At 43.0% G+C, this 23,503-nt stretch overlaps 2 protein-coding genes across 2 annotated transcripts; both read right to left on the bottom strand.

The window, feature by feature from the left end:
* Positions 1-213: 213 nt before the first annotated feature.
* On the bottom strand, positions 214-9,595 carry LOC147217173 (guanine nucleotide-binding protein G(o) subunit alpha-like). The gene is made up of 10 exons (XM_086175880.1): positions 9,531-9,595; positions 8,692-8,827; positions 8,510-8,601; positions 8,318-8,410; positions 7,824-7,984; positions 5,594-5,722; positions 3,074-3,203; positions 2,863-2,934; positions 706-793; positions 214-404 (listed from the first exon to the last, which is right to left on the bottom strand). Exons 1-10 carry the CDS (start codon positions 9,567-9,569, stop codon positions 214-216), a joined length of 1,131 nt encoding a protein of 376 aa, XP_086032006.1. The 5' UTR covers positions 9,570-9,595.
* A 1,762-nt stretch (positions 9,596-11,357) lies between these two features.
* Positions 11,358-23,170, bottom strand: LOC147217174 (ethanolamine-phosphate cytidylyltransferase-like). The gene is made up of 13 exons (XM_086175879.1): positions 22,894-23,170; positions 17,146-17,234; positions 16,032-16,193; positions 15,629-15,695; positions 15,451-15,535; positions 15,321-15,362; positions 14,757-14,889; positions 14,575-14,657; positions 14,408-14,485; positions 13,293-13,358; positions 13,133-13,198; positions 12,972-13,060; positions 11,358-12,802 (listed from the first exon to the last, which is right to left on the bottom strand). The coding sequence occupies exons 1-13, from the start codon at positions 23,019-23,021 to the stop codon at positions 12,715-12,717; spliced, it is 1,176 nt and encodes a 391-aa protein (XP_086032005.1). The 5' UTR covers positions 23,022-23,170; the 3' UTR covers positions 11,358-12,714.
* Positions 23,171-23,503: the final 333 nt, after the last annotated feature.

The following is a 23,503-nucleotide window of genomic DNA, read 5'->3' on the forward strand; positions in this document are numbered from 1 at the left end:
TATTTTATTGATACTACTGGGAACTTTTTTTTTCCTCCCAAAAAAACATCACAATACATGGATTAAGAATCCAAGAACAATAACAATGCAGCCGATGTATGACAAAGTTTATTTAAAAGGGTTTAAAAAGATACTATAAAATGACAAACATATTAAACTGCAACTGTGAAAACTTTTTTTTTTTTTTTTTTTTTATAAATAAATAAAAAGAAGTTAGAGCAGCTGAAAGGCTGCCAAATTCTCCTGGATGATCTGATCGATGGCCACCTGGAAGACCGTCTGAACGCTGGCGGTGTCCGTGGCCGTGGTGTAGTGGTGGAACACGGGCCGGTCGGGGCCGGCACGGCAGGCCGAGAACACGGAGGTGATGTGGCGGGCCGCCGAATCCACGTCGGCGTCGGCCCCTATGGAGTGGGATAGAGAGCAAGAGGTCTTTTCGGCCACAGTTCCAGCTACATCGTGAAATTGTAAAAAGAGGACACGGAAAGTGCCGCTCTCTAGAGGCCGATCTCCATATGTGGAGAAGCGTGAAATATCTATGACCAGAGTGGGAGACATCCACCGACAGGGCTGCGTATTTGTGGGAATCCCACTTTTTGAGTTGGGATCGTCTGTCGCCGAGACGCCACGGCAGAAAGCCGAGAATAGCCGCGTCGGAATCATAGGTTCTCGTGAAGTCAAACGTTCTTGCGAATGTAACCATACCTTTGTAGCTAGAGAGGTAGGATCTCAAGGGCCGTCCAGAGTGCAGGATCTTTTCTTGGAAAAGGTCGGTTTTGTTCATGAACAGAATCTGATGGAAAGAAACGGAATGCATCATAATCAAGACAACCGTTCACACAGAAGCTATTTAGAGTCTCCAGTTTTTGGCGACGGAGTCACGTCAATAAGATGATTGGACTCCATGCGACTCATCCTCGGTGGGTTTTTAAACACACTCTGAGTCAGAGTGGAGTGTCTGCCGGCGCAGCAGAAACCCTTTGTTACTTGGGGAATCGCCGAGCTTCACAGATCAGGGTTTTCTGAAGATGTTTTCATCTAAACCTGGATATAACAAAAAAAAAAAAAAAAAAAAAAAAACGACTGTGCTTTTGAGGCTCTTAAAATTCGTACCTCGGCTGTTACGGAAACTGCACCGCCAAGACGTACTTTCAGAAACTTCAATTAGCGATATTTCAGTTTTTCTACTTTGGGTCTATCTTCGGCGCGTTGCGTTTGGTTTCCCCTGAAAGCACCGCGTGACACCTCCGCTACCGACGGTGCTCTGTGGATGAATACACAGCCTGCTTCCAAAAAAAATGAAAAGTTTGCTTTTCAAAAATAAACAATGAAGGGCGGCACATTGGTTAGCGCTTCCGCCTCACAGCCAGAAGGTCCTGGGTTGGATTTGGACAGGGGACCTGCAGTGTGGAGTCTCCGTGAGGTTCCCCCCGCAGTCCAAAAGCAACGCAAGACGTTCATGGCTGAAATTGCCAAGATGTGAGCGAGAGAGTGAACGGTTGCACGTCTCTACATGCGGCCCGGTGAGGGACGGACGAGCGGTCAGGGGTGAACCGCCCCTCTCGCCCAATGACAGCTGGGATAGGCTCCTGTAGCTCTGATCCTCGGTGCAAGATAAGATGTATAGGTAAATTAATGAAATTAAAACATCAACATTCCCATTTCTATAGTGAGACTCAGATAGAGATGAGCAGCGCTCAGGCCCGGAATGAAAACTTTCCACTGAAGAGCCATATTGGTTTGATCCAGGTCGTTTCAGACGCTTGTTTACACGAGACACGGAAAGTTAACTGCGACTAAATCCAATAATTTCTTTAAATTACCCGCAGGTATGAAAAGGCAAGAGGGACTAACAGGGTGAGTCATTTCGGCTCATTTGGAGACCAATTTCTTTTTGCAGGAAAACAAAGGCCGTCATGCTGGATGTTGCCCCGTGCATCTGAATCACCTACGTTTTATCTTGATTAAACTTGTGCGTCCCAGCTATTTCTATCCCTGAGGTGTGCAGAGAGTCCGTGTGGAAGGAGGATTGACGCCGTTGTGACTTGGTGAAGCTGGTTCTCGTCACTGGACGTGAACTTTAAAAAAAAAAACGAGAGTACAATGCAAGGCTTTTCCAGTCGCAGACTTAAAACTGGGAGACGAAAAGAAATCTTAAGAGTCGTGCTCCCGTCGCCTCCGTCGTAAAGAGTGAGCTGGTAGTCCGTAGTCTTAGGGTTTGATATTATCGCAAATCTTAGCATTACGTCACGGCAAAGACTGAATCAAAACCAATAGATGAGCGCCAACAAAACCGGAAACTTGGGAGACCAATAATCACCACATTGGTATTTGCTGCAAAGACTTTCTGTTTGTGGTATGAATGATCGGCCCGGCTTGGACGATGTCAAACCTCCGACGAGTGGAGAAGGAAAAGCAATAATAATAATACATTTTATTTAAGTTGCCTTACTGATGTTGGGGTTGCTTCTTTATTTAATACATTTTTAAACGGTCATCTGCTCTAGGTTGCCATGCTACCCATTGTTCCCCCTAATTGCCCCCGGGGGGAAAACAGTTTCTCTGATTCTGAGAATTTGACTGAAATAGCAGAGGCTCTGCAAATACCCGGTGAAAACTTTCATTCTGGAAAAAAAAAAAAAATGCTAGGAGAATATAGTTGTAGTTTTCCACAAGGCTTTTCAAAATCTTTGCAAAGTCTTTAGACAGGACACCCACAGTCTTTGGTCGAAGACTTAAGACTCCAAAAAAAAAAAAAAAAAAAAAAAAAAACTAGTCTTAAGATGTGAGTTGAGTTAGTTTGACTTGAGTATTAACTCAATCTTTCGTCGTAAGGTGTTAGCATGAGATGGATTAACGTACCAGTGAGGTGCTCTTGAAGATCACGTTGGTGCAGACGGATTTAAAAAGCTCGAGGCTTTCCTTCAGACGATTCTTAGAGATGAGACATAACGGGGTGGTGGGGGGGGGGGGGGGGGAGCAGAAAATTGTTGGTCAATGCTGCTGAATTGGGGATTTGAAAATTAAAATTAATTAAAAGAAGAACTAAAATTCAGCCTTTATGGGCTCGTACCACAGCGGGGTCTTCCGTCAGGGTCATATCGTAGCTGCTGAGGGCCACAACGTACATGATGGCGTGCATGCAGTCGAAACAGCTGAGCCACTTCCTCCTCTGGTTCCTCTGGCCGCCGACGTCATACAACCTGGCGAGGTTCAAAACAAAGGTCGCACTCTGCATTTCTTCAACCTTGTTCAAGCACAAGACAGAAACAGTCAAATGTTTGCTAGTACTTATGCAGGATGATGTGCAGAATTATGAGTCAACAGAATTTCCCCAATGGAAAGACAGTGCTGGAGTGAGTCTTTCCAAAAAGAGTGAGACGACTGCCTTGAACTGTCCACGTCGCTGATGTTTGAAGCCAACTTCGAATTTACAGCAGTTTTAGAAAAAAAAAAAAAAAAAAAAAATCTCATTCAAAGACGAGCATTTCAAAAACACAACCCGGCACTTTACGAAGCCAAAGGGTCTTTGTGACATCGGTAATGAGTTCCCCATTTGAGGGGCCGAGAGCCTGCAGGTGCCTGATTGCAGGCCTCCTGTCAGAGGCAATGAGGCGTTTATCCCCTGGGTCAGGAGGCGGTTTTGACAAGCCGGAGGAGAATGAGTCTTAACTGCCATGTTTGACAGCGGTAGTTGCCGCTCGTTTCTCCCGCCCGGTTTCGATGATGCAAAGTGCGTCCGGACAATAAGACAGCGCGAGCTCTCGATTTCTAGAGTTTAGCGGTGAAGATGGAGGTTGTTGAGCAAACGCTGTTCTAATCACTTCTAATAAATACATTTTGGTCATAACGGCATGAAAAAGCAGACTCCATGTTACGCAAGGACCTCCACTAAAAAGGGATTTTCACAAATAAGAGGCATTTGAATGCACACTAAACATGAGTCACACAGTCTCACAGCTGCTTCACATCAAGTAAGGCACCAAAAAAAAAAAAAAAAAAAAAAAAAATTGGTTTCATAGATTCTAATGGAATTTCCCTGCCGTGGGATGAAAGTTACTGCAATACATTCATTCGTAAACAAATTTTGATCATAACTGTAATATTCCATGGGAATATGTTGATGCCTTAATGTCGACGATACGTTATAATATTCCATGGGAATATGTTGCTGCCTTAATGTTGATCCCAAGATGTTGATGCTTTAATGTCGACGATACGTATACTATATAAGCGGTATCATCCAACCGATACCTCACTTCTTCCTCTTCTTATTCTCACTCTGGAATATGCTCTGCCATTAAAGCAAACACCCGTTCTAACGTCCCACTGATCGTTCTTGTACACGCGGTACATTTCTCGAACCGAGAAACATTACAATAACGACATGAAAAAGCTTGTATTCTGTCAAAATGCCAAGGGTCACAATATGAATCAGCCTTCCTTTGACCCTAAAGCTGCCGTCGCTGCCACCAAGGGCAGTTTAACTATTTGCCCATTCTGGCGTCACAGATAAAAATGTTTGCATTTGATAAATGGGGACGGGGACCTTGGACCTGGTTAATCAAGGAACCGAGGTAAATTACGCAGAAGCCCAGGTTTCTGCGTACGGACCAGCGCGCCACACAAAGAGCCCGCGCTTCGTGTGCGGAACGAGGACTTTTTACCGTTTGATAACCATCCCGAATGACAAGGGGCAGGTTGTTACGATTCCGATCTCGGAGAAGCCGCAGTACGTGCAGAGTAGGAGAAGATGCCGAGCAGCCTCATGCAGAATGCCGTAGCATTACAGGGAGACGCTGCGTGTACGGAAAACAGGAGGCTGGAAAAGGTTTCGAAACGTCACCGCATTTCGTCCGGATTTGTTTTATCACCCCTGAAACAACAGCAGGTGCAAATAAGCATTCAATATTTCATGACTGTCTCATGCCCAGGTAGCTTCCTCCAGCAGATCAGAAAGGCTTCCTCAGGGACGCCTCGCGTCTCTGAGAGCGGCGGACCTTCTGAGCCCGAAGCTGCGTTCACACACTTGACATGCTGCTTGGCTGCAACATCTCCAACTCCGAGCTGAACTTGGGTCAGCGATGCTCACTTTTGCATTGCATCTATTTCCATTTCAAACAACCCACCTATTTTGATAAATAATACAAAAAGAACCTTGAAAATAAAAGCTAAGAAGGCAGCAATTCAATCAAAGCAACTCAAAGGTGACTGTAAAGAATGAAATGTATTTATTACATTTGTGAAAATCTATATTACCTGTTAATAGAATTGGACTTCATGGCACACTTGTATTTAAGTGCGTGTTGCTGCTCAAAGCAAGAGAATTCTTGGCAGCGTTACAAACCCGCGGTTTCATTTAAAAGTTGGCAATCAGAATCATTTTTAATATGAATTAGCCACATTTCTAAAGCAATCATTAGCAGCTTACCTTAAAGCTACTGGTTTGATGCAAAACAAAAAAAAAAAAAAAAAATTTAATCCTCCCCGGAAAGTAAATAAGCTGAACTTTTGTTTTAATAACAAGTGGGATGGCTATGATGCCATTTTTTTTTTTAACTATTTTTTTTTCCCCCATTATGCTTCGCCTTACCGACAGACCATTCCGCTAACTTGGAACTGCGTCTCCACGATTCCGCAGGTTCTCACTCTCACACGCAGAATATCTCTCTCGGTGGGGACGTAGTTGGGGGCGATGACTCGGCTCATGTTCTCAAAGAAGCTGGTGGAGGAGCGGGGAAGAGAGAAGAGGAAAAAAAACATTAACGCGCCACGCAAATTAACATTTCAATAAAAATTGGGCTTCCGGCCTGTTCGTCAGAACGGAGGTGGTTCAAAGCGGGTGATGGATCCCTGAAGGGAAGCTCCGTTTGAGAGGCGCATCAGAGAATATAAACACTACAAACATAATTTTAAGAGGTCATGGACGTTTAAGGAGTGTGTGTTTATATGAAACGGTTACAAAGGAGTTCACACTGGATGGCGTTCATCCGTTCACACAGGCGAAGGCCTTTTACGTTTAACAACAACAACTGTACTTACGCTCCAAGTCAAAGTGATAGCGATCAAATTATTTCACAAACCACTCCTCAAGAAAACACGCGCCGATGGTCACATCTGGGGATTACTTGGGCCTCCATGTTTTTTTTTTTTTTTTTTTTAAAATCGAATAATTCGAGTGACAGGATGACGCTGAATCATAAAATGAGCAGCTGAATTCACGAGTCTCTTAAGCGTCGTTATGAAATTACGCCATGAAAAGAGCCAGGAGCAAAGGGATGATTCCACATTTCTAATAACTTTACATCGGATTTTTTTTTTTTTTTTTTTTTTTGCAATATTACACCGGTCGCTGCCGGTGCAACATTTTTCCAAGAGTCCCTTTGCACACCGAGGCGCCCTCATGTCTTGCAGGGAGTGAAGAGTGTCGCAGCACATTCCAGTTCGATATATCTGCAGGAGGAAATCTATGAGGAGCCCAGCAGGGTGAGAAGAATGAGAGGAGCTGGAGCGACCTCATCGCTCACTCCGAGTTCAGACCTCATTGAGCTCTGATAATGAAGCTGTCACATTTCTAGCCCCCCCATCTTTCCTTGCCTGATGGGACACATCTGAACCTGGCAGACAAGCCTCCTGTTCTTTCGGAGAAGGGCATCGACTCCATGTTACGTAAGGACAAAAGAAACAGCCACCGCCGCCTTCGTTTTGGACCCATCAGACCTCCACTAAAAAGGGATTTTCACAAATAAAGGCATTTGAATGCTCACTAAACATGAGTCACACAGTGACTCAAAAAATTGATATTTTGTATATTCTAATGCTTTCTATGGAACGGATGAGTTCCGTGGCGATGGTGAAATGCAATTTCCCGGTCGTGGGATAAAAGTTACTGCAATATATTCATTCGCACATTATCTATACTGCTAATTCTGTCTTCAGAACCGTGGGGGGCGGAGCCTATCTCAGTCATTGCGTGGTAAGTGGCGTTCACAGATCCTAGAGAGACATGCAACCATTCACACATTTGGACAATTTAGGATCTCCGGTGAACCTCCTGCATGTTTGTGGACAGCGGGAGGCAAGCGAAGGAGCCACGCAGACACGGGGAGGATATGGTGACTCCGCACATGACGGCCCCCCGTCAGAATCCAACCAGGGATCTTCTTACCTAGAGGTGGAAGCGCTAACCGCCGATAATTTACTTTCTTAAAATAAAGAGCAAGAATAGATACAGATATGTGAATTTGGTCATAGCACTTGGGTGGGCTCTCAATCTGCTTTCACTCAGGCCTGTTTCAAGTAAAGACATATGTGAGATGACACTGAGTCGAGCTTGGGGTTTGACAAAGACGGATTTAGTTCTGAGCAAAAACAAACTGAACGTTAGTATCGAAATGCATTGAAGGCCTCCATTGTTCTCGCTCTCTTCCGGTGAAAGGTCACGGGCAGTGGGATTTCACGGCAGCGGACCGCCGCTGACATCCCTTGTGAGGCAAAGGGCAGCGATTGACCAGCGAAAGGTGGGAGTCCGTCGGGCAGACAAAAATAAGACATGAAATGTCCGACGGCGATTTCGAAACATCGTTTCTGAAAACGTTTTTGACCTGCCTTTTAATTTGATCCCATTTGAGTCTCCCATTCGACAAAAACGTCAGAGGAATCGTTCCCTGAAGATAATTGATCCTAAACATTCGCTTCGCTGTACGGACGAGACGCGATAAGGGGTTTTTCCTCAGCCGGCAATTTCCCCTGACATTTCCACCGCCGGGTCAGATTCAAAAGGGTGTTGTGCAGCGTCAAAGGCTCCAGGTGGCTCTACTTACTAAAGCGCCGAATCGTTCAGCTCAAACTCGTAACCTCTGGCGGCGGCGGCTCGCACCCCCTGGTCAGCCCAAAGGGCGCAGAAGGCGTGGGCCACAAAGGGGAGCAGCTCCTGGTCGTCCCCCAAACAGCGACTGCAAGACAGGATGGAGTGCGCGTGCATCTAAACCCCAGACGAGAATTCAAATGACTGTTGCAGCAGAGCAACTGCAACAAAGCGTGAAGTTTGTTGACCGGTGGGTAAAATCCAAAGAAAAAACATTATCGGCTTCATATTATTGCATAGAATTGAGTGACATAAGTTGGGGAAGGGAGGGGGTGGGTGAAAATCTGTGATTATAACCTTCTAGCAGTCATGTCCCTGGACAGAGAAGTTAATTTAATGCTTAGCGGGAGGTAAACCAGATAAAGGCTGACATCTAGTGAGATAAACAGGCGCTGCAAGGCTGAACCATCATTTGGATGCTTTGCATTGCCCTCAAGAGCATCTCGTGACCTTGTTGTTCTTGTTGGCGAGGTTTATCCTCAGGATTCCCATTCCTCGGAGCACAAATTTCATGGAAGTCAGGAGGTTGTCTAGCACTGCGGGCTGGGAAGGGAAGTCAACACGTTGTCAGGGGCCCCAATTGAACGTCCGTAATTATATTTCGTGTAAACAACACCCCTTTTTGTCAGAGCTGTTTAATACCTTGAATCTGGCGAGCTCTTGTTTGGAGAAGCCGTGACTGTGGAGGATTTTAATCTGTCTGATCAGAGTGCTCTTTCCGCTCTCCGGAGTTCCTGACACACAAACCAGAGAAGTTAAGTAACAAAAATGAGGATGAATAAGGACCATTCAGTTTGTGCTGGAAAAGGCCCCGGAAACTTAACCGAGCATGAGGATTTTGACCACGTTGGTCTCGGCCCGGGCCTGCTCCAGTAGATCTCGGTCTATTCTGGAGCTTTGCATCTTTGCCTTCTTGCCTTCCTCCGTGACATCTTGGTGAAGGCACATCCCCATGCAGAACTAGAGGGGCGACCCAGACAAATCCTCAAACTTTGATCATGAAATGGGTGTGAAGGAGGGAATAACACCATTTGTGAATTTCTGTTAAATTTCTGCGCATTCTTCTGCTCGTCTTCCAGAGCAAACAAGCCTAAAAATGCAAATATGATTTTTTTTCCAAAAGCAAAATGCATGAAAAGCTAAACAGTATACTGTTACTGAGCAAAAACTGATGACCAACAACCTTGTTCTTTACAGGGGAGGGTTGATTTTTCACCAGTTATTTGTTATTTTAATTTTTTTCAGAGACAGAAAAGAAGCACACTGAAGGGGAACTATTTTGTATTGATTCCCTGAACACACATTATACTCAGAATTTATGTTTGTTGTGGAGTGGACCTTTTTGAACAACCTACTTATTTAAGAAAAAAAAAATCCTCAAAAGAAGAGTAGAATAGTCACATTATACTTTCTGAACACGACTTGAAACATTAATTTGTTTGTGTTTGGAAAAAATGACGTATTTTGATGATAAACATTTTTTTATATATATATCAATGAACTGTATCCTTATTGTATTCTGGGTTTTAACTGTTTTTTTTTTTTGAAGGGAAACCTCACAAAAGCACTTATAGGTAATGGTCTGATGGGACTTCGCAATATAAATGCTAAATTATTTAAAAGTTAGTATCGTTCGGTGCGAACACTTCCGGGTGTGTCGTACCTGCAGCGGGGCCGGAAGTGCGTTCAGACAACAGAACATCCCTCTGTGCGCGCGCCGGTGCAGCATCCAAACACCGGAACCGGAAGAAAACGAGCTTTGTACGTGTGACGTACCGGAAGTGGGAAGGCTGATTAGTCTGATTGTAGCCACGTGTGCGTGGCGTTAATCGTAATATCGCGAGATGTTTTTTTTTTTTGTTTGTTTGTTTTTTACTTTTTTTTGGCTCTTTTGCTTCGGTTGAAGCGCAGACACATAATGATATTAATATTATAATCATAAAATGATGAGAGTGAACACATTTTTATTTGCAGGAAGGAGGACACATAAAATATAATTTTCATGTATTTAAAGTATGCCTCCTCTAGTGAGTCTATGCTCTCAAAATAAAGAGAATATAAAAATTTGAATTAAATAATGATAGAAATGATGCCTCCTGGAAAAATCAAAAACATTTCAAATAATGATATAAATAATACCTCTACTGTTTTCGAAAATTCCCTTTTCACTAAATATATCAGAATCAGAATACTTAATTGATTTTGAAATTGAAATTGCTTTTCGTTGAAAGCAGCTCTTGCTCGCGAAGTAAAGTGGGGAAGAATCAAACTAGAACTCTATATCAAAATAGAAGTCTACATAAAAATAAAGAATGAAACAGCAAAAAATAAAAATAAAATATAATGTAGTCCTCTTTTCCAGCGAATCGATATTCCCCGGTAATTTAATAAATAAAATGGTAAAGATCAAAATATTTAAATAAAAATAAAGTTAAAAGCATGTAAAAATAGATGTGACGTAAAAAATATATATGGTACATCTCACTATCTTGTTCAGTTTCAGCTAAGAGTAGCCCTGTAATGAACTAAACATACAGGACTGTCTCAGAAAATTAGAATATTGTGATAAAGTTCTTTACCTTCTGTAATGCAATTACAAAAACAAAAATGTCATACATTCTGGATTCATTACAAATCAACTGAAATATTGCAAGTCTTTTATTAATTTGGTATTGCTGATTATGGCTTACATCTTAAGAAAACTCAAAAACCCTATCTCAAAATATTAGAATATCATGAATTTTTTTTTTTAAATATGTCATACATTCTGGATTCATTACAAATCAACTGAAATATTGCAAGCCTTTTATTATTTTAATATTGCCGATTATGGCTTACATCTTAAGAAAACTCAAAAACCCTATCTCAAAATATTAGAATATCATGAAAAAAAATTTGTTTTAATTGCATTACAGAAGATAAAGAACTTTATGCAGTGTTCTAATTTCCTGAGACAGTCCTGTATGTCTCCAGTTTCCTTCTCTCGCCATATTCTGTTTTTCAGCTGCTCAGTAAATAAAGCACAAGTGTTTGCACGAATTGTCATTTAAATGGTGTTGCACAAATAGAACCGCTGTTACGGGACAGTACGACGCAATGGAAGTACCATAGTGTTCTGTGCAAAGCGCATGGCCCAGTGATTATTATGTGCATATTACAGTGCATGGGTTGCATTATGGATTCGTGTGAAAGTCAGAATGTGACCCAAACACTCAGGTATTTCTCCATGAATTATTCAAGATGTGCCATGCTAGCCTGCATCCCTCCCTGGAGAGAAGAGCGGCCAGTGTGCGGGCTGTTTCATTCAACAGCAGAGCTTTGGTTGCAAACGTGGTGATATCAATAACCTGGCAGGTGAATCCTGTGCGATTGATTCAAACGATCCTCATCCGGGAGGCAAAAACAAAACTCACGCTAATTTAAAACAATGCACAACCTGCATATTTGCTTGAATTATTAAGGAAAAAAATTAGACACCACACATAGAAGATCAGGGACCGTTAGTGGAGATAGAATTATGTTATTATTGTCAATAATAATGTATTGTAGTCCAGACAGTTTCTACAATATCTGTCAACAATAACATATAGTTAATAGCCTACACTGAATACATTCCAACTGGACATACATACTTTTAATGCTTTTAATACTTCTTTTTTTCTTCAAACTATATACAGTGGTTAATGGAGAGGAGGTGAGTAAAATATACATCTACAAAAAATATATTATTTGATCCCGTTTGATCTCGAGAAAGTAGGTAAGTTGTTCACTGTTCAAAAAAATAGGACAGCAGGAGGTCTCAAGTTCATGATCAGGTCAACGACCGACGACGAGAATAGTTAAAGGTATCCAGAAGACTAGATGCTCTAAGCGCTCTTACACTCGGGTGTTTTCCGGAGCCAGGGATACATCTTAGGGTGGTCATTGGGAAAAAAAAAAAAAAGGAAATAACTCCAATCACAATGCTAGGTGTGCATCTTTTGACAGTGTGCATATTAGGTTTAAAAAATGAAAATAAAAACAACAACAACAATAACAAATCCTGCTCTAACAGTGAAATAGAACGGCTCTGAGCGGTCAGTGCAGTCTAGAGCAGGATCTGGTATGAGGTCCCGTGGTGGTCAATCAAGCTTCCACTCTGGTTTCAGCATCTTTCAGAGACACCGCAATCACTTCATCAGAGATGCATACAGTACGTACGGTATTTACATGAACCGGTGACAAGGCTGAGCCCGAGACGGGCAGAGAGCGGCGACAGCCCCCGTGGGAATGAATGGAATAACTGTCTCATGTACTTCAATGGCAACAATTCAAGTTTCCACGCTTTGTTGTAAAATCATAAAATAATGACTGTGTGAAGGGGCATCATAAAAGCATCCGCGGAAAATTAAGAACATCCAAATTCATAAATAGACAAAGAGACACATTCTGTGCCCCCGTCTGTTGTCTCGGCCTATTCTGTTCACACAGGTCCGACAGCGGTCTGAGTGTGTTCACGGTTGACTGACAGACATGTAGTTGCATATGCCGGGTTCTCAAAACATACTGCAGTTGATCCCCACACGCATGTGCACATGTGGGCATACAGGCGCACACACACACACACACACACACACACACACACACACGTGCAACCACACACATACTGTATACCTGATGACCCCGCAGCAGCTAATGCCATCCTGGTTTTAAATCAGGCTGCTATAGGGACTGTTTTTAGTGTACTATGTGTGTGGAGGGTACCGTCGCTTATAAAATGTGTGATTTTTTTTTTTTCTGTAAACGAGATTAGAATGAGCTTGTCTCGACTTCATCGATGGCGCTTAGTTGTGGCTTTTCCTCCTCGGTTAGTCTTTCCCCCCTTGCCGCTTCATGGCCTGGATCACGGCGATCTCCTTCGCCTCTTTCTTCTGGTTCCTCGCCTCAAAGAGGAGCCTGAACGAGACGAAAGCAAACGGCAAACAACGACAATAAGACCCCGATGCAATCTAATTCTCCGCTGTTTCCTGTGTAGCGGTATTGTGAAAAGTGACAGGATGAAGATTTGTTGACTTCTGGAAACCTTTGTGCATTGTTCTTCTTTTGACAGGCGGCTCTTTGTTACCTGTTCTTGATAATCCTCTGCACGATGGCATCTGTAGTGAGGCTGTTCCCACTGTCGACAGTGCGCAGGATTCCACGCCTCCTCGGTTCCTGAACGGCCAGAATATTAGGACTCGGCCGGAGATACATCTTTCAGAAATGCTTCATCGCAATATTTCTTACAGCATAAGGGTCGGATCCATCCTTGTCAGGATAAATCTCTGTTTTTCCATGGCAGACAAGATCCACCTGTGGGCAAACAAACAGAACGTCAACTTCCTTATTCTGGAGTTTTGAATACATGCAGAGAGCACCCGAAAGCAATGGCGTGGCCCGTGCATACCTTGAAATGATCCAGCAAGTCTTTTGTGACGGCGAACGGAGCGCCGATCACCACCTCCGACACATACTACCGCACAGAATACAGAACAAAAGATGATAAGTACGTGGAAATCTCTAACCATGGCTACTTGATTGGCAGAATAGACGATAAACAAATGAAGGAATGAGTTTTTCATTGTGTCCAACTCCTACCTATTGTCATTTGCACAGCAGTTTAATGGAGAGCACTTTATAAATATGTTATTATTATTTTTAATGGACGCTCCTTTGTGCCCACGGCCATCAAACTGTTTAACAGCAGTCTGAAAAGCACACGACTCTGACCAAAACAAACTCATTACCTCACTAATTCAGACATAATGCACTAACTCCATTGCCTTTTTTATATTTTTGGTGTCACTCCACTCGCATCATGTTTATTTTTGTCATTTTTACTGTCACTGTTTCTGTTCTTATCCTTGTTGTCATTTTGGTTGTCTATTCTCACCCTTGCTGCCTTTTTTTTTCATTCTGTTGTCTATTCTTATCCTTGTTCACTCTGCTGTCCATTTGTTTGTGGATGTCTTCTGTTATCTTTTAATTGTCTCTTTTATTTATATTTATTAATATTGTCATTGCTGCGCTGCTAGGACAAAAAAATCCCCTATAGGGATCAATAAAGTATATCTCATTTTATTGTTATTATTGTAATCACCATTATTATAGTTGTTTATTATAATTATTTTATTGTTATTGGTGTTATTAATATCACCATTGTTATAGCTTTATTATTATTATTATTATTGTCATTAACAACAACAACAACAATAATAATAATAATATATCTATATTTATTAATATTGTCATTGCTGCGCTGCTGGGACAAAAGAATATCCCCTATAGGGATCAAAATTGTTATTATTGAAATCACCATTAATATAGTTTTTTAATGATCACTATTTTACTATTATTATTGTTATTAATATCACCATTGTTATAACTTTATAAATTATTATTATTGTCATTAATGCTAACATAAATGATAACATCATTATTAATTAATAATAATAATAATAATAATAATAATAATAATAATAATAATAATAATAATAATAATGATATTTTACACAAACGCACCCGACAAGCCAGAACGCTGAGTGTTCTTTCATGGACATTCATGATGGGGTAGTTTTTCCCTTTGTAACGATTCACCTCCTGGAAGAGAGGAACGCAGCGTGAACGAGGAGAAACAGGTTCGGCTGCACGAGGACGAACGGCTGACGGCCGACACGAAGCAGACTCACCTGATCGAAGTGTAAGCCCACGATAATGTATGGCTTTTCTGCAAGCTTATGCACCGCCTCCAGGAAGTCCACGTGGCCGATGTCTGTCGAGAGTGGAGTCAAGGCTGGATCCGCAGAAGTTCTCGCCATCCTGATTGTGGCTTTTGCATAGTTCAACTAAAAAGCGTGCCACTAAAAGATACGGAAGAGGTCGAAGGCCCCGGCCACGTAGATGATGGTGTCTCCAGGTTGGGGCTCCTGGCCGGAGGCGAACTGGATGATCTTCTGTGAAGTCTGCAAGAACTGAGACACCCCGGTCCAGGGACTGTGGCCCTTCTGAACCCGGAGAAAAAGCAAGCCGTGTTGCTGAAGCACCACCACACGGACTAAGGCTTGCAGTCAATCAATCAGTGGACGCACAGCTCGCCCGGAAACCCGCATTTATTCAGGACTCGCCAGCTTGGGGACGTTTTTTTTTTTTTTCTCTTCTACGCTCAAATGTGAGGAGACCGTCTCCTGCTTACAAACTATTTGGACCTGCAGTGCAGCGCCTCTGAGTTACTGCTTCCACGGCAGGAACAGAGGGGGTATTCTCTTGTTTCAAAGCAAGAACTGGGACTGGATTCTAAAGCAGAGCCGCAGAAAAGGACCTCGGTTAAATAACGGTCGACGTCCGGCTAAAAAATTACGCTAGCTGACGCCGGCGCGGAGCTAACTGTCACACACATCTACAGGAAATAAGATTGAAATGCATCTCCGGCACTCACCCTTCCGAAGTTGTCTGTGTGCTGCTGATAGTCTGAACTATCCTAAACACAAGACAAGAGCTGAGTAAACTTGAGTGTCGCACTGGAACACACACACACACACACACACACCTAGTGAACCTGTACTTACAATGTTGCTGTGGTGCGCTTTGGTCATCAGCAGCATCCGGCCCACCAGGTCGGTGGTGGAGACCCCCTGGGTTCTGTTACACTCCCTGAAACAAGCGTGCGCGTAACGTGACGACAACATTACAATCACGCGTGATTATTTTCGACGATATTTGTGTAAAAAAAAAGCGGGGGCTCACCTGTATCGCCCCGACTTCTTCACCTCTTCGTACGTGTCCTTCCCGTCGACGGTGAGCGTTATGTCATCTGTGAAAACGAAACGTTCGCTGACGTTCTCGTCGATGGGATCAGAGTGTAAATCGTGAAATGGTGTGAACGGGGTGAGCAGACGCTAAGAGGAAATGTGGCGGTAATGCTGGGGACGCTGTGAGCGACCCAGCATCTTTTCTGATAGTTTCCTTGATGCTAAACCGGTAATTGCATCCCATTCGATCCCGTGAGGTTTCTCTATCGGGACAGAAAACAACTTGTGTGCGGCGACGGCCTTTTTCTTTTTAAGAAAAAGTCGTATTTCGGGCATGACATTGTTTCCACGTGTGAGCAGACAGGAATAAAGTGGGTGACACTAGCGGTGGCGGATACCTCCATGCACACAAAAGTCACAGTTGTACTTGTCGAGGGTCTCGAGGGTGGTGACGTACGGCGCTCCCTGCACGACTTCGTCCACCCATTTTATGGCGCGCACCATCTTGTACCGTTCCTCCTGAGTGAAGACCGGCGGACCCTTGTGTTTCGCAATTTCGCCTTGAAAACAAACACAGACGGACTCAGACTCCGAGAAATGCGACGTCACCGGCGCCGGGAAACAGAGGCGCTTCAGGAATGTTATCCATCTATACTCAGTATTGTTCAAAATAGAAAGGTAGATCTTTAGTCTTGGTCAGGGGTCGGCAACCTCTTGGATCCCTCTGATGCAGCTCCCGGTGGTTTTTGAAAATAATTAAAAGGGTATTTAATCAAAAGGTATTTTATTTTAGTTTGTTCATGTTTTAAATGTAATTTAAAATGAAAAGATGATGGCGATCTTGTCGATAAAACATGTTAAAATATTTTTGGATGACAGCAGAGACAGAGGATGCCGGTGGATAATTTAAGTTCGTTTTTTTTTTTTTTTTTTTTTTCATAAATACAACATCAAATCAAATAGATATTGAGTATTTTGCTTAAAAATAACCTTCAACTCAATGTCTTGTTTTTCGGATTTCAACATGTTTTGTTGCATACAGAAATATAATTTCATTTTCTCTGCAGTTGTTCAGTGATTTAAAAAAATGCAACACATTTTATAGAAAAAGAAAAAAAAATATATATATATACATATATATATTCTTTTTTTCTTTTTTTTTCATTTTATACAAAAATTTAAAAAAAAAATTTTAATATCATTTCGTTTTCTCTGCAGTTGTTCAGTGATTTAAAAAAATGCAACACATCTTATACAAAAAGAAAAAAAAAAATTTTTTCTTTTTTTTCAAAAAGACAAAAAATTTTTTTTTAATATATTTAATATATAAATTTAATATATATATGGCATTTTATATATATATATATATATATTAAATGCCGTGGTGATTCATTTTAAACCGGTGTTTTCTTTTCTGTTCTCTTTTCTTTCTTTCTTTGGTAAAGGTTGCCGACCCCTGGTCTTGGTGAACGCACAACTTTAGGCGTGATGCAAAGTTGCGGCGGGCCCTACTGTCTGTGTGCACTCCGACGATGAGGTAATCGCCCATGGCCTTCGCCTGTCGCAGCTGGTTGGAGTGGCCGTAATGGACCATGTCGTAACTGAGGCGTGGGAAAAAATAAAAAGAGAGAGAGCGATGTCAGGATTAACAATAATTATGACTTTAACGACGGGGGCAGCGCGGCGGTGCAGGGCTTTGGCTCCCAGAAAGAAGATCCCAGATTTCAAACTTTCTATGTTCCACAGTTTCCACACAAACATGCAGACGTTTGCAGATCTTTAACCGCCCAGACATGTGGATGAGAGAGTGAATGGTTGCCTGTTTCCACATTTGTGAACTCCACCTCCTGATCAATGACAACGGGGATCGTTTCCCAACCACTGTGCCGTCACTGATCAGGTGTGCCGTGGGAAAATGCCAACTTTCACCTGATTGATCCAAAAAATTTTATTCAACGTAAACAAATGTGTCTCGATAGGCTCCCTTCTCATACTTGAAGGCTTGAGTATGGGAAGTGGTCAGAAGAAAGTAACGCCATCTCCAAACTAACTATGTGCGTAAACAGACTGAGAAGAAACAAGCAGCATTGTTAAAGAAAACCTCTGAAAACTAGAAAATTTGCTGAACTCATGGCTAAATCCAAACAGCAGAGATATGAATACTACCTGTCTGCAAAATTATCTTAGAACATAGATGTCAAACTCTGGCCCGCGGGCCAAATTTGGCCCGCACTGTAATTATATTTGGCCCACAAAGTCATACCAAATAACTTAGAGCTGGCCCGCCCGCCGGGATAGTTTACAGTGCATGTACCGCTAATTCTACATATTGCCGAATTTTCTGCTGGTGTTTTGGCAGGAAAATCACAACAGGACCCATAAACGGCCTCTCCTCTGTTGACAGTAGTCATAGCGACCTTATGCTAATACTAGCATCCTGCTACTTAGGCAGAAAAGAGGATTTTTGTAAGTTACATATTGTATAGTAATAAGCTATGCTTGCTCCATATTTAGTTTTTAAGCAAAACTTGTTTGGGTTCATTGTTAAATCTGGAGTAAGATTTTTTTTCAATAAATATCAATGTTAGCCCGCGACTTTGTCCCAGTTTTGAATTTTGGCCCACCGTGTATTTGAGTTTGACACCCCTTCCTTAAAAGAAACGTAAACGAAATAGACAAGTTTCATTCTACTTCATTAAAAACATTTTTGACTTGGTGACGTGCCGTGTGATTTTTCTAATGTAAAATATGTGCCGTAGCTCATAAAAGCTTGGGAAATACTGGTATAGATAATAAATGAATGAATGAATGAATGAATGAATGAATGAATGAATACTTCCAAGGTTGGAGCAGCTGCTTGTCATCAATTATGGAAACGAAAAATGAATGTTTATGTATTTGAAGAGCAGGTGACGCAAAACTCGTTTTGTTATTGCTGAGCAAAAACCATTAAAACCTCCGACTGTGTTTGTTTTAAATTTAGGAAGAAAGAAACAGGGAAAAGTTGGTTTCCTTTTCCTGACAGATGGGGTTTGAGATTGAAATGAAATCTGACAGCACAATTTAATTCCCCGCGCGAACGCCAACATGTTGGACCGAGGCTCGATGCAGAGAGAGAAGAGGAAGAAGAAGAAGAAGAAGAAGAAGAAGAAGAAGAAGAAGAAGAAGAAGAAGAAGAAGAAGAAGAAGAAGAAGAAGTCCACGTCTGTGTGTGCTTTCCCTCCCTCTTTGCTCAGCCGGACTCCCGTAGCATCTGCAGATAATTATTTTAGCACCGATTGGAGCTCCAGATTCAAACATGGTGAAGTCGGCTGTAACATAAAACGGACGGGCATTCGCTCTCCTGCACGATTCCTTTATTTATCTACGTATTTCTTTAATCCATTTCGGGCTACACGGATTCCAATCGTGTGCAAAATCCTCCCGACCGGAATAAGATATTTCTACCGAGGGGGCCCCGTTGGAATTCAGGTGTTTTTTTTTTTTTTTTTTCCGCCCCTCGGTCACATGAAACGGGATCCACGTGATGGGGCTGTGGGGCGACGGGGCCGGGGCCGGGGCCGGGGTACGAGGACGGGAGGAGGAGGAAGAAAAGGAAGGGTGAAAGGAGGGAACAGAATACTGACGAGAAGAGTTACATAACACCGGGACACAGCAAATACCAATGGAGACGAACATTCACCGTCTCATCCAAACGTCATATAGGGTCAAATAACTGTTCACTCTCTCATTCAATTGTCATGTAGAGACATGAAACTATTCACCCTCTCATTCAGACCTCATATCGGGACAAAAAATGCATTTTTCAGACTATAGGGCGCACCTGAATATAAGCCGCACTGGATAAAAATAACTAATAAATAAATGTGAACATATACAGGCCATACTTGTCTATAAGCCGCTGGTGTCCATGTTGTAAGATATTTACACAGAAACGTTTTTTTTAACTTTTAGTTAAATATACTGCTCAAAAAAACATGAAGGGAACACTTAAACAACACAATGTGACTGCGAGTCAATCACACATCTCATCATTTGTCGTGTAAACGACCACTTTCACTCTAAGTCTCGACCTCTATGGGTTCATACATTTGATTTCCATTCATCATTTTGGTGTGATTTTGTCGTCAGTACGTTCAACTACGTAAAGAAATAAGAATATCTAATTCAATCAGATCGAGGATGTGTTATTTTAGTGTTCCCTTTATTTTTTTGAGCCGTGTTAATACCAGTAACACCCACAAATACGTACTGGAAATCCTGTAACACGACCGATGAAAAAGATGAATAATAACTAAGACAAGGAAAAGTCAATTTTCTATCCCCGCTTCATTCTACTCCAGCTGATCGCTATCTTGGTCTTCCTCCTGCGCATTAAAACCATTAAAATCGTCTTCGTCAGTGTCGGAATTCAACAGCCTCAGAATTTCACGGTCATTTCATCGGTCCGATGTGACGAGGCTAAATCCATAATAAAAAAAATATATATAAATTAGTCACATCGTTGTTTAAGCCCCTGTGTGAAAAAAGTAGCGGCTACGACAGTAACCATTCAATCCCTCATTCACAAACAAGCATTCACTTGTTCATAAAGAGCGATATGACCTTTCACCCGACCTTCTTGCCGCGCCGAACGGATCACGTGGCGCTGCAATATTCATTAGCGTCGCCTGAAAGCGGACGCCCGCGCAAACAAGGCCAGACGTGCGCGCACCAGGTGGGGCCGTGCAGGTTTCCGGTTCAAAACCCAGAATTAGTGCAGCACGGCGGTAAACACAGAAGGCACGCTTTGGTTTCATGCGGCTTTATGTAGCGTAAATTCCGGACTATAAGCACTGAACACTCTGAACACTGCACCTTGAACAACGATGCGGCTAATTTATGGATTTTTTTTTTATTACGGATTTAGCCTCGTCACATCGGGACCGATGAAATTATCATGAAAGACGGCTTTAACCGTTTTCGTGCAAAAGGAGGAAGACCAAGATAGCGAGAGATAGAAAATGGATGGAGTTTTCCTTGTGTCATTTATTATTTTTCTTTTTCATCAGCCGTGTTACAGCCACTGGAAAAAAAAATAGCAGAAAAAAGCATTTCCGGTAGGTATTTTTTGTATTGGGTACATATTTTATATTTCGTACATATTTGTGGATGCTACCGGTATGTATTTAATTAAAAGTTTAAAAATAGTGATCTGCATAGGGGGAAATTCTTTTGTCACAGCAGCATAACTGTTAGTGTCAATACATATGAATATGAGTATAAATATAAATAGAGACAATTAGAAGATAGATATGTGTAAATATCTCATTATACAATGTGGACACCTTTGGATTATAGAAAAGTGCGGCCAATATATGTTGTTTTTAGCCGGTGCTGCTTATATTCAGGTGTGCTCAAAAGTCCAGAAAATACAGTAAGTGCTTTTTCTGAGGCCACTTAATTTGGGTATAAAAACATTAGAAATCTGTGTTTTATTTGTTATATCACATCAGTCCGTCACGCACCTCTGGCTAATATATATGTTTGTTGTGACACCCGGTGACCAAAATTAACAGTTAGAAATATTAACACCTTTTGAAAGTAGGGCTTTGTCGCTGCTGTAAAATTAAAACTAAAAAGCGTATAAAAAGCTATATATGTACACGTGTATCTATTTTGTTATTTTTAGCCGAAATGACGGTAAGTGAGCTGTTTACTGTCCTGTTAGACCTCGACAGACACGCCGCGGAAGTGCACTTTGAACGTCCTGGACGATGCGTCTCTGACAGCTGACCTTTGACCTCTGTCAAGCCTCCACGGGCCGACAAACGAGAACAGACGGCCCCTTTGTGATCCAGGCGGGCCCGACCGTGTCTCGACGGATTCAGTGACCGTGCTTTTTCCTTGGAATTTTCCTCTCGCCCCGCTGAACGCGCTGGATGGCGGCCGGGGAGCGCGGCGGTGGCGGCGGCGGCGGCGGCGCCCCGGGCGAACAATGCGTTCACTGACGGGTCCCGCGAACGACAGTGGACATAGCAGGTGTGGGCAGGGATGGGGCGGGCGGCGGGCGGATGGGTTAATGACATGAGCTCTGTTGACATTGGTTCTCTTTGCATGCTCATCCCAGCGGTTAATATTCTGGCATCCCAAACATTCCCCAACATTCCACCAAACCATGGATGGACAGCCACACCTAAATGGCAGGAATTCCAGCATAATCCCGGCCTCCATGCACAGAAAATCAAAAACATTTCTTCTCCCGCTGAACCGGGGGCCCTCCGCCGCCGCCGTTGTAAAAGTCAGCCGCGGCTACGCGGGCTGCAAAAATTCTGGTTAACAGTATCGTCAATCCTGATGGGTCACGAGGACAAATCACTTCCTATCAAGATTGACATAGTAAATAAGATAATCTGCACAGGGTTTTGTAACCTGTGACCTTTCGACGATTCCACGTGGCAGTTTTCTTCAGCTAGCTAGCGGCTTGCATTTCGCATGGTATCAAGGGGCCACAAGAGGCGGCGATCCCGGTGGTTTTAGCATCCCTAGATGCAGCGAAACGTCAGATGTCATCCTTAGATTCCTTTTTGATGAGATGTTTCATCGTCCTGCTTGCCATGGAGGTGCAGGAGGGGTGAGGGTGCAGCGGGAGAGAGCCGAAAAAACATCTAGCGTGATCTAAATTCCACAATCACTTTCCTTTTAGTGGTCACCGCGCTGGAGGACGAGGCTGCAGTTAGAATTCCGCGCAAGAACACGGGGGAAACTCAATCCCCCCGACGGTGAACACCTCCTCTCCTGCAGATCACCTTACATCTTTGTCACAGAGAATATCTTCCTTTTTTCTGATCAAACTTGAGCTAATAGCATAATAACAACAACTTTTAATATGCATTATATTATGTAATTTAATAAAATTAGTAGGGTACACTTTGAAATCATGATAAACTTATAAATGTTTGGGTTTCTCCACATGATTTGTGTCATTTTGTCCAACATTACGGCATATATGGGCTCATGTTTTCGTGTGCATATTAATAAGAATTATTTTTCAAAATCATTGCTGGGCAATAATGATATTATCTCTCATTTCTCGGTGAGGAGGAGAGAGAGGGGGGTTAATTTCGAAGTTGCGCGGTTCCGCTGCAGGGCCTGTCCGTCCCGACGCGTCCCTCCGACCTGCTGGGACGCGGATGATTCGTGCACGGAGAGGAGGAGGAGGAGGAGGAGGAGGAAGGGGGGGATGCTTGCACGCCGTCCACCGGCAGGTAAGTTACTCACCAACCGTCGCACCAAACCCGGATCCTCCGCCTCCTCTTCTCCGGGCTGAACGCCGCAGCGGCGGGGGTCGTCCCCGCGTCCCGCCCCGCCGGTGCGCCCGCCGGGTGGTGATGTCCGTTTTTAATCATTTTTTTTGTTTTCTTTCTTCCTTTGCGGGAGGTGTTAAGGGTGTCTCGGATGCGACCGGGGAGGGGGGGGGGTGTGAAGAAAACGGAGAGCGATCTGCGGCGGCTCCCGGAGCGGTTCTGCGTCGGTCCGACGCTGCGTCAACGCCTCCTCTGCCGGCGACGCACGACGTTCGTAATATCAAGCGACCAAAAATGTACGCGGATAAAACAGGAAGACGTAAAAAAAAATAAAAGCACTCCTCTATATTTTAGGTCCGGTGCTTTTATTTTGAAAAGCCTTGCACTGTGCGTGTTACCGCTAACTTGATGACTGAAGGTCGGCGTGCCGGCGAGCGGAACCGACATGTTGTTACATAACGACGCACCTCATTGCGCGGCGCGGCGTGACGTGATATTTCGCACTGAAATTTTCCAGATGTTTGTAAAAACCGTTTGTGGAGTTAAAAAAATTAATAAATAAAAAGTATGCATTGTAAACCAGG

The sequence above is a fragment of the Fistularia commersonii genome, chromosome 28 (assembly GCF_037954325.1).
Source record: "Fistularia commersonii isolate RoL2024-O1a breed Wild chromosome 28, RoL_Fcom_v1.0, whole genome shotgun sequence".
In the NCBI taxonomy this organism is placed as follows: domain Eukaryota; kingdom Metazoa; phylum Chordata; class Actinopteri; order Syngnathiformes; family Fistulariidae; genus Fistularia; species Fistularia commersonii.